The 15,133-nt window shown below is 49.2% G+C and overlaps 1 protein-coding gene across 4 annotated transcripts in view; it reads right to left on the reverse strand.

Annotated features, from left to right (window-relative positions):
• Abcg8 (ATP binding cassette subfamily G member 8) overlaps positions 1–15,133 on the reverse strand; it is an 18,770-nt gene continuing 3,637 nt past the window's right edge. The window contains exons 2-13 of one of the 4 annotated variants that reach the window (XM_046425059.2): positions 13,162–13,263; positions 11,083–11,239; positions 7,875–8,113; positions 7,231–7,363; positions 6,870–7,139; positions 4,394–4,556; positions 4,222–4,305; positions 3,073–3,272; positions 2,531–2,607; positions 1,703–1,970; positions 638–765; positions 1–550 (exon numbers count right to left, since the gene is read on the reverse strand). In XM_046425059.2, the coding sequence (XP_046281015.1) occupies positions 413–550; positions 638–765; positions 1,703–1,970; positions 2,531–2,607; positions 3,073–3,272; positions 4,222–4,305; positions 4,394–4,556; positions 6,870–7,139; positions 7,231–7,363; positions 7,875–8,113; positions 11,083–11,239; positions 13,162–13,263 (1,959 nt within the window). In that variant the 3' untranslated portion in view covers positions 1–412. Of the gene's footprint in view, positions 551–637; positions 766–1,702; positions 1,971–2,530; positions 2,608–3,072; positions 3,273–4,221; positions 4,306–4,393; positions 4,557–6,869; positions 7,140–7,230; positions 7,364–7,874; positions 8,114–11,082; positions 11,240–13,161; positions 13,267–15,133 lie in introns of all 4 variants that reach the window. The other 3 variants (XM_046425053.2, XM_046425062.2, XM_046425070.2) reach the window with 3 other exon arrangements.

A 15,133-nucleotide genomic window follows, 5' to 3' on the forward strand; every position in this document is an offset into this window, starting at 1 on the left:
TTCCTTTCAACTGTCTTTATTCTACTGCCATCCTGTGGCTGACCTGTGCCACTGCAGCCATGGGCTGGATGTAGCTGAGCATGTCCATCATTATTAGCTGGGAAGGGGCTCCTTTGGAGGAAGAGAGTGTTGTCAAAGATTTCCCATCAGCAGGCAGGCGTCTAGGTATGAATTACCAATTTTTTCAGGGTGGGGGTTGGTACTGGGAATTGAACTCGGGGGCATTTTACCACTGAGCTGCATCTCTGGTCCTTTTCCTTTTTTTTTTTTTTTTTTTTTTTTTGAGCCAGGGTCTTACTCAGTTGCTGAGCATCTTGCTAAATTGTTAAGGCTGGCCTCAAACTTTTGATCTCCTGCCGCAGACTCCCTTGTCACTGGGATTACAGGTGTGCACTCTGTGCTCCGCTATGAATCACCAGTCTTGGCTTGACTTCTGTTTGATGAACCTTAAGGAAAGATAGTACAGGAACAGGAAGCCCCCGCTGATGCCGACGAGGATGAGGTAGATGGTGTAGAGCGGGTGTGAGTTCAGGTCCATGGCACTGACGATCTGGAGACACAGACATTCAGGAAGCTCATTAAGAAGATGTCTAGTTGGTTGTCCGTTCATTTAGAATCCACGGCCTTTATCACTTACCGTCTCTCCTGGGACCGAGAAGGTGACGTTGCCTATCTGTGCTGTATAAAGGAATCCATTAAACTGAACCTGCATCAGCCCTGCGAAACACCACCGGAGGAAGGACACCTTGGCGATCCACGAGGGTGCTGAGGACAGCAAGAGCCAGGTTATTCACATGGTCTCAGCCCCCTGTCCCAGGTGCCACCTGCTCTCTGCACCGTGTTCCTATCTAAGGCAGGGCTGGGCCGGGTCTGGCCCAGGGGAAGTAAGCACTCTGAGGAGCAAGGAGGTGAGAGAGGACATGAAGGCCAAGGGGCAGGAGGCAGTGGGGAACCTGAATGGGGGCTGAGGGTCCTGAGAGGCTGCAGGGTCACCCATGTGTTGGGTTCATAACAATTCTAGAGAGTCATTTAACGAGGTGTCCTGTACATACTCAGTTCACAGAGCACTTGGCACCTCTACAGTAGAGATGGCTGCGTGGCTCTGACCCTATGGAGTGTCACGCTATGGGAGGAAGGACACTGATCCCTACTGGGCTTCAGGAGACCACGGAAGGAGGGGATGGCCCCCACTCAGGGGCAGGACAGGTTCAGAGGTGGGAGGGTGCGTGTGCTGTCAAGAGCTGGGGAGGAAGCTGGGAGCCAGTAGCCTGAGAGGCTTTAAGGAAAGTAGGGTCGTGAATGTGTCCCCTAGAAAGCCCTCTACATGGGTGAGCACTGAGAAGGACCAACGTCACAGAGACCAGACTCTTGCAGTGACCCAGGGTCCAATGATGGGAGCTAGAGCTGGGGATAGAGTCAAGGGGACATTTCAGAAAGATTTAGGAGGGTGGATGTGAGCTGGCTCACTGCAAATGTGGAGAGGGAGGGGACTGGGGTGACTTCTGTATGTCTGCTGAGGGCTATGAGGAAGTGTCACCTGTGTCCTCTAATCATTCTCATGGCCTGCAGGCCGCTGGCAAAGGCATCTGCTTCCAGAGGGCCAGCCTCGAGTGGGACCTACGCAATGGTTTTCCATCTCCACATGAAGGCAGGCCACGCGAGGCCCGTGGGTGCTTGACCAGGCACAGGGAGCAGGCCTCACCTATCCACAGGTTGTCCAGGTTGATCATGAAGCCCCCGGTGAGGTAGAAGGAGTTGTAGAGAGCGTTGCAGAAGAAGGAGGACATGTGAAAAGTAGGCAGCATGGCAGCAGCGGCCAGGGCCATGGCCCTGCAGCAGAAGACCACCAGCCACACCAGCAGGAAGTACAGCAGGAAGCGCTCCAGGCCGGGCCGCAGGTTGGCCAGCCAGTAGATGGGCATACCGTAGATGATGACATAGGCACAGTGCTCTGGTAGCTCCCCCAGAACCTGCAAAGGATAGCCCTTGCAAGGACATGGGGACAACGCCTCTGTTCTCCTAAGACCTGGTTTCAAGTCCCCAGCCTTCCTTCCCAGATCTAGTAGCTGTGTGGCCTTGGTAGAGTCACATAATCTTTCTGAACCTCCTCTTCCTGGAAACACTTCCGTGACCTGATCTGGGGTTCTGGAGAGCTAAAACGTGCTAGGTGTTTCCCACTTCTTCCCTTTTGGGGTTCCTGCTGACCAGAAAAGTCTTATTCCTGATCCTGACCTTCTAGTGAATATTTAATAATTATCAAGTCATGGGGCTTAGAGGTTCATGCCTGTAATCCCAGCAACTCAGGAGGCTGAGGCAGGAGGATCACAAGTTCAAGAGTGTCCCTGAGTTCGATTCCCAGTACTACCAAACACACACACACACACACACACACACACATATGTATGCACGGCTCTGAAATTCACATGGTGGATGTGGTATCTGCCATCATAAACAACACACCCTCCTGGGCTCGGCAAAACCTCCCAGCAATGACTGCACAGTGCACGCTGCTCCTTCCCCCTGCAGTCACCTTGGCAAAGAAATATGGACCAGCTGTGTACAGTCCGTCATCCAGTTCATGGTACAGCATTGCCCTCTCTGAGTGACCTAAAGAGGGGCAGGGAAGAAAAGATTGAAATGGTGAAAGCAACCGACAGTGTTTGTGATTTTGCATCTCTGTTAATACTACTAAAAGTAGTTGTAGCTCCTACCTTTTCTGTTTGTTTGTTTTTAAAAAACAGACACAGTAAAGCCACCCTGATTCAGGAGTTTGGGGAGGCTCTTTAGGGGTTGTGGTTCTGTGGCTTGCAAGCCACTCTCAAGTATAAATCCTGTTAGGATCACCACGGCTAAGACACTGGTAATTTGCTTCCGTTTGCACACTCATATTAATTTGCATACTTTTAAAACAATTCTCTTTTATTCCACAATCATGATGCGATTATTCTGCAAAGCCCATTGTCCCCAGGAGCTCGGAAGAGCACAGAGTTCAGTCTTGGACTAGTTCAGAGAGTGGCTGATGCCCATGTCTGCCTGCTTCCTGGTCTGCTCAGGACAGCAGGTGACACTCACCTTTAGAGATGACATCCAGAATGACGTTGAAAGGGATGAGTGCTCCGATCATGAACAAGAGGGCTGCCATGTCCATAAAGGAGAGCTTGATGTCCCCATGGCCATAGTAGAGGAACCCTATAATTAGGGACATCAGACAGGCCTCCACCCCATGAATGAAGAGGGTCGGCAGGTCTCGGAAGTCATTGGAAATCTGACGACTTAAGAAAACAAAAGAAAACGGTATCAAGGGGAAAACATAGTTGTGGGGTGACCTTGGGAATGTCCTATAACCTCTGGAAGCCTCATTTTTGTCATCTGTAAAATGGGGATAGTGACACCCACCTTACAGAGTTCCTATGAGGACTAAATCAGAAAAATGATGAGAGTATATGTCCCCATAGTAAGTACTAAATAAATGATTGTGGCTTTTATTAGCAGTCTGACAATTTTACTTACAAATAATTTGTGGAGGGGAAAATCAATTAGGCCCATAAAGATGGATGGGCAAGTATTAGTTGGCAAGTCTGCCACAGCATTAATTGTAATTGCAAAAGCGTAAAAAAAAATCTGATCATCAGTAGGGACTGGACAAATAAATGAAGAATGGCTATGTTGAACGTGGTAGAGAGGTGAGGGTCAGAGGTGCTAAGTGAGAAAAACAGCTGACCACGGAACAATATGCAGATCTGACTCGTGTATTGAAATGTTTATGTATATGGAAATGATTAGCATGACACATGCAGAGCACGTGAGCCTGGGCTGATGTGACAGGGACTCTTCTGTTTCCAAGACAGATTCTCCAGTAGTGTCTGAATTTTTCCCAAATGACCACTATGCTATCTCTAGTATTACTAGGCCAGTAAGACTATTTTAATTTTGTTTAACAAATTTTAATTTTTTTTGAAGGAATTTTAACAGATGTCTCTCATGTCCTGAGGGCTGGTTCTGGGCCTGAGGATGCTGTTTTTCAAAAAGTTCTACCTCTTGCTTCCTCCTTCAAATTCCCCTTCTTGGGCGGGAACGGGATCAAATCCAGGACTCTGTACGCGCTAGGCAAGTGCTCTACCATTGAGCTCCACCCGCAGCCCCAAATTCACATTAGATAGAAAAGGCTTGATTTGCTACTCAGAGACTTTGGGGACCTGGCGACAAATGAAAGAGAGTTACCGGATCAGGGTAGCAAACTGCTGCACTGCCCCAGGCTGCTCAGTGAGAATTGAGAGGTGGCCGGAGTCTTGCAGGAGGGTCTGGCTGTTGGGAGACAGTAAGTATGTGGCTGGGTCAGGGACTGGGACCCGCCACAGGGTACTTACCACTCCAAGATGCTGGCCCACTGTACCTGGCTGCACAGGTGCCCACATCCAGCTCCTTCGTCTCTGCTTTCCACAGGAAGTCATCAAAGCCACGCACTTTTTCTAGAAACAGGGCTGCAAGTGACTGAGCCTTCTCCCGGGTGGCCATTTCCTGCTCTCTGCTGCATCTGTTGATGCTGGTCAAGTCCACTGTAAGCAGAGGACACAGGGCCATGGATAGAGGCTCCAAGACAAGCTCCCCACTATCTGAGTGGGAACCACGAAGTGATGGTCAGAGCAGAGGGAGTCAGAAAGATCCCCATGGCTGGTCTCTCCTCCTGCAAGGCCTAACCACATTTGCAAAGGCCTCAGGAGAAACACATGGACCAGGAAGTGGTGAACAACAGCGGCATTGGCCCCAGTCCCACCACCCAGGCTCATTATGGGGACATCCCAGGAGCCAAAGTCTGCACCACAGTTATGCCCTGGCTCCCAATCCAGCTGTCCAGGAAGCTGGTAATGAGGGCTCAGCCTTGCAGGTATGCCTGAGCCCACTGGGAGAAGGAGGGCTGGTCATGGGCTAGCTGGGGACTCAGGTTCCTGGAAGGTCACTCTCTCCCTGTTAATCAATCATTTGGCTTCCTAAGCAGCTTGCCTAAGGGAGGAACGTGTTTGCTTGGAGGGTGCAAGGGACCAGCCCTTGCTACAGAGAGCACTGCCCTTGGTCATCTCCTTTGACCCCAGGGAAAGGAGTCCGCCCACCAGCTGGAGAGAGGCTAAGAGGACAGCCACCTCTAGGTCCCAGGGGTTGCTGTCCTGAACCAGGCCTGGCAGTCCCATGCCACGGCCCTCCTCTCACAGTGCTCTGCCTTAACCTCCAGTGCCCCTGCAATGCCAGGAAAAGAAACCCCACCAGTCTTAGCAGGGCCTTCAACACCCTCCTGGTTCCAGACCCAAGCACACCCTTGTTCCTCTACCATTCTGTCTTCAGAGCATTTGTGTGGCTGGAAGTCTCCGTCACTTCTCTCTTTTCCCTCCTCCTGTGTACATTACACTTCTGAGACAGGACCACGTCTAAGAGGGGCCTTATAAACACCATCTGTTTGTTCCCTCAGGAACGATAGCTCAAAACACTGGGCACCCTCCCACCCTACGTGACTCCCATACTCCATACTGGTGAGGGCCCCCACTCCTACTTCTCCCAAATCATGATACAAAAGAGTTTTCCAATCTGCTATGGGCATTTAACTTCCGGTAACCTGTGACCAAGGTTACATCAAATTACCCCCAGTGACCAGGTTGGCAGGTGCCCTCTGCCCTCTTATCTGAGGATGGCTGGCCATAGAATGATACACTGGCAGGAAGTCAGAATGGCACCTGAGCACTGGAAGGGAGGGTGACCTCTGTGTGAGGTCATCAAGGCCACAAGTGCAGAGGCAAGGAGTAGGGGCCAGGAAGAGTGGCCTGTTCTCCTGGGGGAGGGATGGAAGGTAGCCAGGATGCTGGGAGGAGAACCTGGGTAGCAGGACTAGAGTCCAGGCCTGGGACTGGGTGCATCAGTGTTCTGGACCTTACAGCTGTGCCCTAGCAGAAAAGGGGCTGAGCTCTTTCTGCTCCAGTCTTCCCATCTGCAAACATGGAGATGACCTTGGCCTGACAGGGATGTGAAGGCCAAACAGGAGACCCTCTGGAGCTTGGCAATCTGGGCCCTTTTGTGTATGCCTTTGAAGATATGGTCCGTCCGGTGGTCAGACTTATTGGTGAACTCCTTTCTACACTTTGCCATCCCGGGAAGAACCTGAAGCTCCAGGCGACCTCGGAGACCAGCCACAGCTGCTGCATCCCCTGACCCTGGCATAACTATGCCACCTGTCCAGCAGCCATGCCAGTTCTCAGTGCTCTTGAGGGGTGCTTTCAGGTCAGGCACCTGAAAAGGCCTCTGGTCCCCAGGAATACATAAACTCATCACATATTTGACAAATGTGTAATATTGTGTGCTCAGGACCCCGGAGAAAGCTGTCTGAGGGTGAAAGAGCCATTTTCATAACTAGAGGTTCAGTGGCCAAGGCCAACGGTGAGGCCCTGAGCTAGCTCTTCCCTGGACCCCTCCACCCCACTGAACCTGCAGGCTCCCTGCCTCTGTGGGGACATCAGGGCACACTCTTAAGATTCCCTGGTGGCTTGTGGATCTTAAATAGCCTGTTTCCTTAACCGAGTCTGAATAAAGACCACAACTGTAGAAATCATCTAAACCCTTTGGATTCTATCCCCTCTGTACATCCCAATCTGTCCTGCACAGAAGGGTGGCTATTTGTGAGATGATACCTTTTTTCACATCCTCTTTCTAGCATCTGATCCTTGGCAAACTGATCAAAATCTTCCACCTGGCTCTGCCCACCACCCACTCCTTCCTCCTTTCCTGATGTTTGAGAATTTTTTCCTGCATCTTTTCAGCAAGAGATGAAGAGTGGGTGGGGAGGGTCCTGTGCACCAGGTCACGGTTCACTGGCCTTGCTACCTCACCATAGAAGTCGGCAGGGTTGCTGTAGCGGGGACAGGGGTAGCCGATGGCCGTGAAATACTGGACCATGTGCTGGGCGGCTCCAAGGTAGATGGTGGTGCCCGACGTCATCAGGAGGACCAGGTCAAACAGCTTGAAGATGTCCGAGCGAGGCTGGTGGAGGGAGATGAGCACCAGCCTGTTGCCCTTGGCCAGACGGGACAAGGTTTTCACCAGGTTGTGGGCAGTGAAGCTGTCGAGCCCGGAGGTGGGTTCGTCCAGGATGAGGATTCCTTCCCAACGACAGAGCAAGGAGCCTGGTGACCGCGCTGGCCCCAGCCAGGCAGAGCAGCCGACTCAGCGCCCCCCGTGCCCGGCCCTTACCTGGGTTCCACAGCAGCTGCACTCCGATGCTGACTCGCCTCCGCTCGCCCCCAGACACCCCGCGCACATACGCGTTGCCCACGCGGGTGTTGGCGCACTGGCGCAGCCGCAGCTCCGCTATCACGTCCTCCACCTGCAGGCGGAGCGCAGCCTGAGCCCCCCCAAGGGCTGCACACGTTAGGACCCAAAGTGTAGAGACACTTGCTCCTCCGCCCAGGTGTTAAAGTGAGGGAGCCCTTCATTTGCAGCTCTTCATTTCTCTGTTGCTGTGCTCCTGCCCCCGTCCTGTCCCCTGTCCTGGGAGGTTCACCAAGAGGGAGCATCGCCGTGTGTTGGGAACATAGGGACTGACAGTTGGGCTGATTGCCCACACAGGACCAGAAAACATACACAAATCATACGTTGGATGAATATGAAGGGGACCCACTGGGGCTGAGATGGCTTCTGGAGGTCCTAAAGAACTACTGAATGATGGGGGCGGGGGAGTGACCATATGGCCTCTTTCCTGCAGGTGGAAGATGAGCTGTATTGCTCAAACTCCACCTGGGTTGGGTCCCGAGGCAGGCCAGGGACGGTGGGGAAGGGGAAGAATATGTGTCTTTTCTGACCCCAGAGGTCACTACTGGGGTCAGTTAGTTAGTTACCCTTTTGTCACGCTGAGCCTTCGAGAAGCTTCTAGGCAGGCGCATCTGGGCAACGAAGGCCAGGGTCTCTCGGACCGTCAGGTTGGGCAGCAGCTGGTCATGCTGGCGCACGTGGGCCACGCACTTCCTCACGACCTGAGGGGTGCTGGGCTGCCTGTTGATCCAGATACTGCCTGACTTCATCTTGCCACCGTGGTGACGGCCCGTAATCACATCCAGCAATGAGACTCTTCCACAGCCTGCAAAGCAACCAGACATCCCTGAGGACAGAGCTCCTACAGGGGCCAGTGGACAGCTTCCTCACAGAAGTGGCCAAATTCCAGGGAAGGTGGCATGCTCCTAGACCTGGGATGGACCTGTTTTCTGCAGTCAACTTGGGGTACCCTTGAGGTCAAGACACATTTATCCCAGGGGTTTGGCCAGGTCAGCCAGGGGCTGCATGACAGGAGAAGGCTGGAGTCCTGCTCATGCCTGGAATGTTTGTCACTTTCCACTGCCAACCAATGCTCTTCCAACCCAAGCAAGGCTGGGGTTAATTGCGCTGTGAAGCGGAACCACTCCTGGCTGACAAACATGCCAGCAAGATTTCACCATTCATTGTTGTTTAGCTCAGAGGCTGGCTTTGTGGGAAGAACTAACTTGGAATATTCATAGGGTGTCTTTTAAAAATGCAAAACCAGAACTTATTTTGAAACATAAGGAAGAAAGTGGAAAAGTAATAGAGGTGGAAATAATTTTAAAGCATAGTGTATCTATACCCTTCTGAATGTATCTATACCCTTCTCTCTTATTTCTATCAGTGGTGTATTTTACTCTTAAAAAGAAAAAAAGAAAAAAAAAAGATCCCAAAGCTCAAGTTAACACCATCCACATATGAATGACAAAAAACTACTATTGGGGGCTGGGGTTGTGGCTCACTGGTAGAGCGCTCGCCTGGCACGTGTGAGGCCCTGAGTTCCATTCTCAGTACCACATAAAAATAAATAAATAAAATAAAGGTATTGTGTCCATCTACAACTAAAAAGAAAGAAAAGAAGACTACCATTGATTTAGGGAAGTGAGCATCAGGTTAGATCTAATTTCCAAAAGCATTTGATGTGGCTCTTTCTTTAACAGATGTTTAAACTGAATGCTGTTTAGCCCCAGCTGGGAGAAAGCTCTGTCCAGTCTGCCCCAGGTGGGTTTTGGTTTCCTTAAGTACATCCCTCTTGGAGAGCAAGTTTTCCAAGTTGTTTTCAAACAAGGAAAGTGGCAATAGACAACATGTGACAAGTTTTCCTTGCCATATGCCATGGGTGGTCTGCAGGCAGCTCCAAGGCACTCAACGAAAAATTAAAAAACTAGGAGGCTTCCCCATGTCATCTTCCTGCTTACTGTCCAGGCACTTTGAGTGGAAGGGACCTGCACCCTACCCCCTGTGTGCACCTCATTCAGGATCCCTGAGAATTTGGGTGGAGCAAAATAGCCAGAGGAGGAAGCAAAGAGAGGGGCCTCAGTCCTGCTCCTGCGTAGCCTCAGACATCAGCTGCTGGCTCTGGGAGAGCAGGGGACTTTGCCAGTGAGGACAGGGACCATGGATTCCCAGTAAGAGAGCAAGGGAACCACATTTCCTATGCAGAACTTTGTTGGAGGCGTAGGCAGTTTTTTCAAAGGAGGGTGCCTGGTACATTGGGGAGGCCCTCTCTGAACCCAGAGAAAACATTCATGGGCCCTCAAGATCCTTGTAAAAAGGCTGGCATCTCCCCACCAGCAAATTTATTAATCGGAAGACTTTTGGCATTGCTGATTCTATAGAAGCTAAATGCCTGGAGCTGATATATAATTTAAAAAAAAAAATATGGCCAGCATTTGTGTGTGTGCGTGTATCTTAAAAGTCACAGATAATACAATGGATAAACCTTTCTAAGAAATCATTTTAATAATTTCCGCCAAGTAAACCTGAAGCCAAACAATGTTGAACCTGCAGTCAAAAGACCTAGAGATTACTCAATGTAATTCCTGCTCCGCCTCTCTGAACTCCCCTTTCCTCAATCACAAATCAGGTAGACTCTGAGCTAGAGTCGGATGTGCCATGTATTCACCAGAATGATTCCACAGAAGGGCCTGAGAGCCCCCCACATGCTCAGTTTAGGAAGAAAAAGCAGATAACAACAAGAAAAACTATCGGAAGTTAAAAATCAAAATAATGCTTTTTTTCTTGGTTAGGTCCGAATTATAGGGACAGAGCCAGAGGGGGAGGGGCTTAATGATTGTGCATGTTGTTTTAGTTACAAAGTACATTTGCACATAGTAACTCATTTGATCTTTGGTTAGACAATAAACAGAACTTCTCTATCAGAGGAGTGTAAAAGTTTGGGGTAGATGTTCAAAACGTTGAGTAATCTCTACCTCTGGAAATGATTAATTAAAAGATATAAAGTGTTCTCTCTATACTGTGTAAGGTGTCCCTGGAAGAAACACCTGGATCTGAGAATCAGGGGACCAAGTTTAAGTTCTAGTTTGTGTGTCCTTTGGATTTAGTGTCCACATCAATCAAATTAAGGGAAATGTGTGTGTGTGTGTGTGTGTGTGTGTGAGAGAGAGAGAGAGAGAGAGAGAGAGAGAGAGAAAAGTACCCTAGAAGTATTGAATACTAGATAATTTGAAAATCTTTCTGTAAAAATGCTTCAAAGCTGGTAAGGAGGAGAGTCCCCAGCTTGAACTTTGAAATCCAAGTCCCCTTGCCGCTCTGATACTCTATAATATAAAATATATAATTTACTAATTTAGCCTTGAGAAGTGTCTATTTGAAGCAATCCAAGAGTCCAGTTCTCTGCAGAAGGTTGCAGGTTGGCTATGACTTTGGAGGGGGAGAGTTTGGCAGAACTCTGCCTAGTCACGGTCTGACCATGACCTGAGTCGGACTATGGGGGTAATGACCCCAACGAGTGCCCTGTGGCTGGAGGAGTCTCTAAAGAGAACTTGATGTTCTGAAGCTTCCTGATCATCCTCTTTTAATGCAGGTGCTAACTAAAGACTGACGCTATGGCTGCAGCTCCAGGTAGACCAGAGACACATTCGTCATTCATAGTAGTAGCAACCATCTAATAAGAGCTAATAAGAGGAGTTACTAGCAAAGGGTTTTATGAGAAGCATCTCTCTGTCTGAAGGTCCATTCTGCATCCCAGGAGAGAGAAACCACTGCCCAACAGTTTGCTTTCCGTGGTACCTGAGCTCCCTATGATGGCCAGCATCTGCCCACTTCTGACTTTGAAGCTCAGGTTCCTGATGCCCAGCTCACGGGAGTCTTGGCTGCCGTGAGACAACCAAGGTATTTTGAACTGAGCCAACTGCTCGAACCAAGGCACCTGGGAGGCCGTGTCCACCTGTGGGAGACATCAGAGGTTCCTCAAAAAGCCAAACAGCTTAGAGGGCTTCAGCAGACTCTGTTCAGCTCCCTTGTCCCTTCTTTTGCCCCTGTTCCCAGGGCACCCCCCTCCCCCCTGCTGATTTACAACAGACCTGAGGCACCCCCTGACCCAGGGTCTGCCAAAAATAGAGGCAGAACCCACCATACTGAGAACCCGAACAGCTACTTCCAAGTCCAAGGATAAGGAGACAGGAAAGCGTGTGCAATAGCAGAACAGAACAACAACAACAAAAAAATGATACTGTTCAGGACATTTGTTAATCATTTTATATCCATGATTTATTTCAATCTTCATTGCAAACCTATAGCACATGTTCTATAATAATCTCTGTTTTACAGATGAGTCTCGGAGCAGTTAAGTAACTTGCTCAAGGTAACACAGTTTTAATAAGTGGCAGAGCAGAGAGAGGTTATGGTGTGGCTCATTAGCTTGTCTCAATTCATGCTCACAAGAAGCCAGATTCCCATCCCTGAGATTCACCATGTTCCATCTGGGAAACATGTGGTCTGTCCTGGGGAAGTGGGGGAATAGGGGCCCTTGATTCTGACCAAGACATTCCTTAGAACCTCTTTGCATTCTGGTTATTCTGGTTATTTTATTAGCTCTTGGGACCGTGTATTTTACCAAAAAGTATACATAAATAGATATATAGTGATGATAGATAGATAGATAGATGAAATCTGAATAAATATATAATTTACTAAATAGCATTGCACATTGTGAATTTCTTGTTTTTAAATTTTTAATTTTCCGGTAATGGGGATTGAACTCTACCACTGAACTACATCCCCAAACTTTTTTATTTTTTGAGACAGCGTCTTGCCTCCCTAATTTGCCAAGGCTTGCCTGGAACTTGTGATCCTCCTGCCTCCGCTTCCTGAGTCACAGGATTACAGGCATGTGCCACTGCACCCAGCTGAATTTCTTAGTTTTGATAATTACACTGACATATGCAAGAGTTTAACATTAGAGAAGCTGGACGAAAGGAACATGGGAATGCCAAATTATTTTTGTAACTTTTTCAAAAGTCTAAATTTATTTCAAAATCTAAAGTTAAAAAAGACTTGCAGCCAGATGTGGTGGCTTATGCCTGTAATCCCAGCAATTCAGGAAGCGGAGACAAGAGGATCACAAATTAGCAATACCCTCAGCAACTTAGTGAAACCCTATCTCAAAATATAAAAAATTAAAAAATAAAAAGGACTGAGGATGTAGCTCTGTGGTAAAGTGAGATACACACACAAAAACACACACACACACACACACACACACGATTTAATGAGAGAGAGAGGGAGAGAGAGAGGGAGCCATCCAGAGCCAGGCATGGTGGTGCATGCCTATAATCCCAGCTACTCAGGAGGCTGAGGCAGAAGGATTGTAAGTTTGAAGCCAATCTGGGTAACTTATTGAGACTCTGTCTCTAAGTAAATAATAAGAAGGGCTGGAGTGCGGCCCAGTGGTACAGTGCCCCAGATGCATTTTTTAAAATATATATATATATATATTCTAAGGATGGACACAATGCCTTCATTTTTATTTATTTTATGTGGTGCTAAGGATCAAACCCAGGGCCTCACACATGCTAGGCAAGTGCTCTACCACTGAGCCACAACCCCAACCCTCCCATGCATATTTTTTTTTCCACAACCGGCTCCAACCTTCTTCATGCCCCTCATTTCCAGTTCCATGTGTAGGTGATGAATGAGAGAAATCTCCCTGGTGCACACACCCCACAAGTGAGGCATCAGCATAGATTGGGCTCTGTCCTTGGGAGAAGAAAGCCTGCAGGACCGGCTCACCCTTCCCTTCCACTTGGGGAATTCTGTGGCTTCCCTGTCACTCCTCTTCCCTTCAACCCAGGCACACTGTGCCCATACCTGGTAGGTGAGGTCTCTGACTTCCAGGGTGTTGGACTGGCCACTGTAGGTAAAGTACAGGCTATTGTCACTTTCAGAGGAGAACAAGCTGTCCTGGAGGCCCTGCTGGGAGACATGAAGGGGAGGGACTCCTGCAGAGACTGAAGAGGATGTAGGAGAAGACAGAAGGTGACCCGAGAGGTGACAGCAGCGGCTGTCAATGTGGTTGAGGGTCCACATTGGCAGGAGATGGGTTTGTGCAGGTGGAACCCCAGAGAACAGGAGTCTTGCACATCTCCCTCCTTCAGGAGGAGCTTGGGGTTCTCCCAGGATGGCCTTTACCGCCAAAGAACCTCAACTTCAGGCCTATGTGGTCTCAAATCCATGCAGCGCCTGATGAATGACGCTCAGATGGATTTGAGTGATGATGACCATGATGAATGACCCAACTGGAGACAGCCGAGTGGCACGACCTGAGCTGGGAGCTGGGGAACCCTGGGTCTGGCGGGGTATCTCCTAGTGCCCTGCACTCTCCTTCTGGTTCACTAGAGCAGGATTAAGTATGGACTCATTAACAAGCTCCCGCGAGCTTTGGCCCTCAGAGCTGCCCTTCTCTCACTGACACGTTCCTTCAACGAAGCACACGACAAATCCTCACCTGGGAGTCCCCAATCCACTTCAGGCTTGGAACTTGGGAAGTGACAGTGAAAAAGGGCATCTCTGAGAAGCTTAGATTTTAGTAAGCTTAGTAAGTCAAGTGTTAGGATGGAGAAAGACGGTCAGACCTAGAGGCAGGCTGACCTCAAGTTTCTGGTCTAGGTGCGTCTTCACCTCGAACACAACATCCACACGTGCCTCAGGCCAAAAAAATATGACAATGACTTTGTCAAATTACCCCTGCAATAGTGGAGGTAGGAGGTCCTGGAAAAGAACACTCCAGACCAATGGAAGTGGGGGGATTAGTACAAGTGGCAGGTGTCCTATGAGCAGCCCCCAGAGTCCCAGGAGAGTATTAAAACAGCAGACCAAAGCTACTTACATGGCTTAAGGGTTGAACTATGATCAAAATTACCCTGTAAAGGGCTGGAGTTGTGGCTCAGCGGTAGAGCACTTGCTTGGGCATGTGTGAGGCCCTGGATTCCTCCTCCAACACCGCATATAAACAAACAAATAAACAAATAAAAGATCCATTGACAACTAAAAAATATCTTTAAAAAGTCACTCAGCAAAGCTGGGCACAGTGGCACGTGCCTGTGATCCCAGCAACTCAGAAGGTTGAAGCAGGAGAGGGTAAGTTCAAAGCCAGCCTCAGCATAATTGAGGTGCTAAACAATTCAGTGAGACCCTGTCTCTAACTAAAATACAAAATAGGGCTGGGGATGTGGCTCAGTAGTAGAGTGCCCTGAGTTCATTCCCTGGTACCCCCCCCCCCAAAAAAAAAAATTACCCAGTAAAAACATGGGAAAAATAAGACACCTCACTCAGGAGAGGGGTTATATTTGAGGAACCAGGACAGATAAAGGGGAGAAGGGTAATGGAGTGGGGTTTAGCTTGGAAATCAGCGGTGGGTGAGTAGGACTTCCCTGAGTAAATGAATGTTTGAAATATTTCACAATATGTTTTCAAATGGAGAGACCAAGGCTAGGAGTAGAACTCCCACCTTCCCCCCATGCAGCCCATGCTTCAAAGCAGGAGGGAGGGTGAGTGCTGTGGCATAAGCCTATGATCCCAGCTCCTCTGGGGGCTGAGACAGGAGGATCACAAGTTGAAGGCCAGCCTTAGCAATTTAGTGAGATCCTCAGCAAATTAAGGAAGATACTGTCTCAAAATAAAAAATGAAAAGTTCTGGGGATATAGCTCAGTGGTAAAGCACACCTGGGTTCAATCCCCAGGGCCCCCCCCCCAAAAAAAAAAAACACACACACACACATGTGTAGGGGTGAGGGGAGTGGGAGGAAAGAAGAAAGGAGGTTCAGGAAACAGCTGGACTCCT

The sequence above is a fragment of the Marmota monax genome, unplaced genomic scaffold, assembly GCF_021218885.2.
Source record: "Marmota monax isolate L192 unplaced genomic scaffold, Marmota_monax_Labrador192_F-V1.1 WCK01_AAM20220418_F8-fsc00015, whole genome shotgun sequence".
Taxonomy (NCBI): Eukaryota; Metazoa; Chordata; class Mammalia; order Rodentia; family Sciuridae; genus Marmota; species Marmota monax.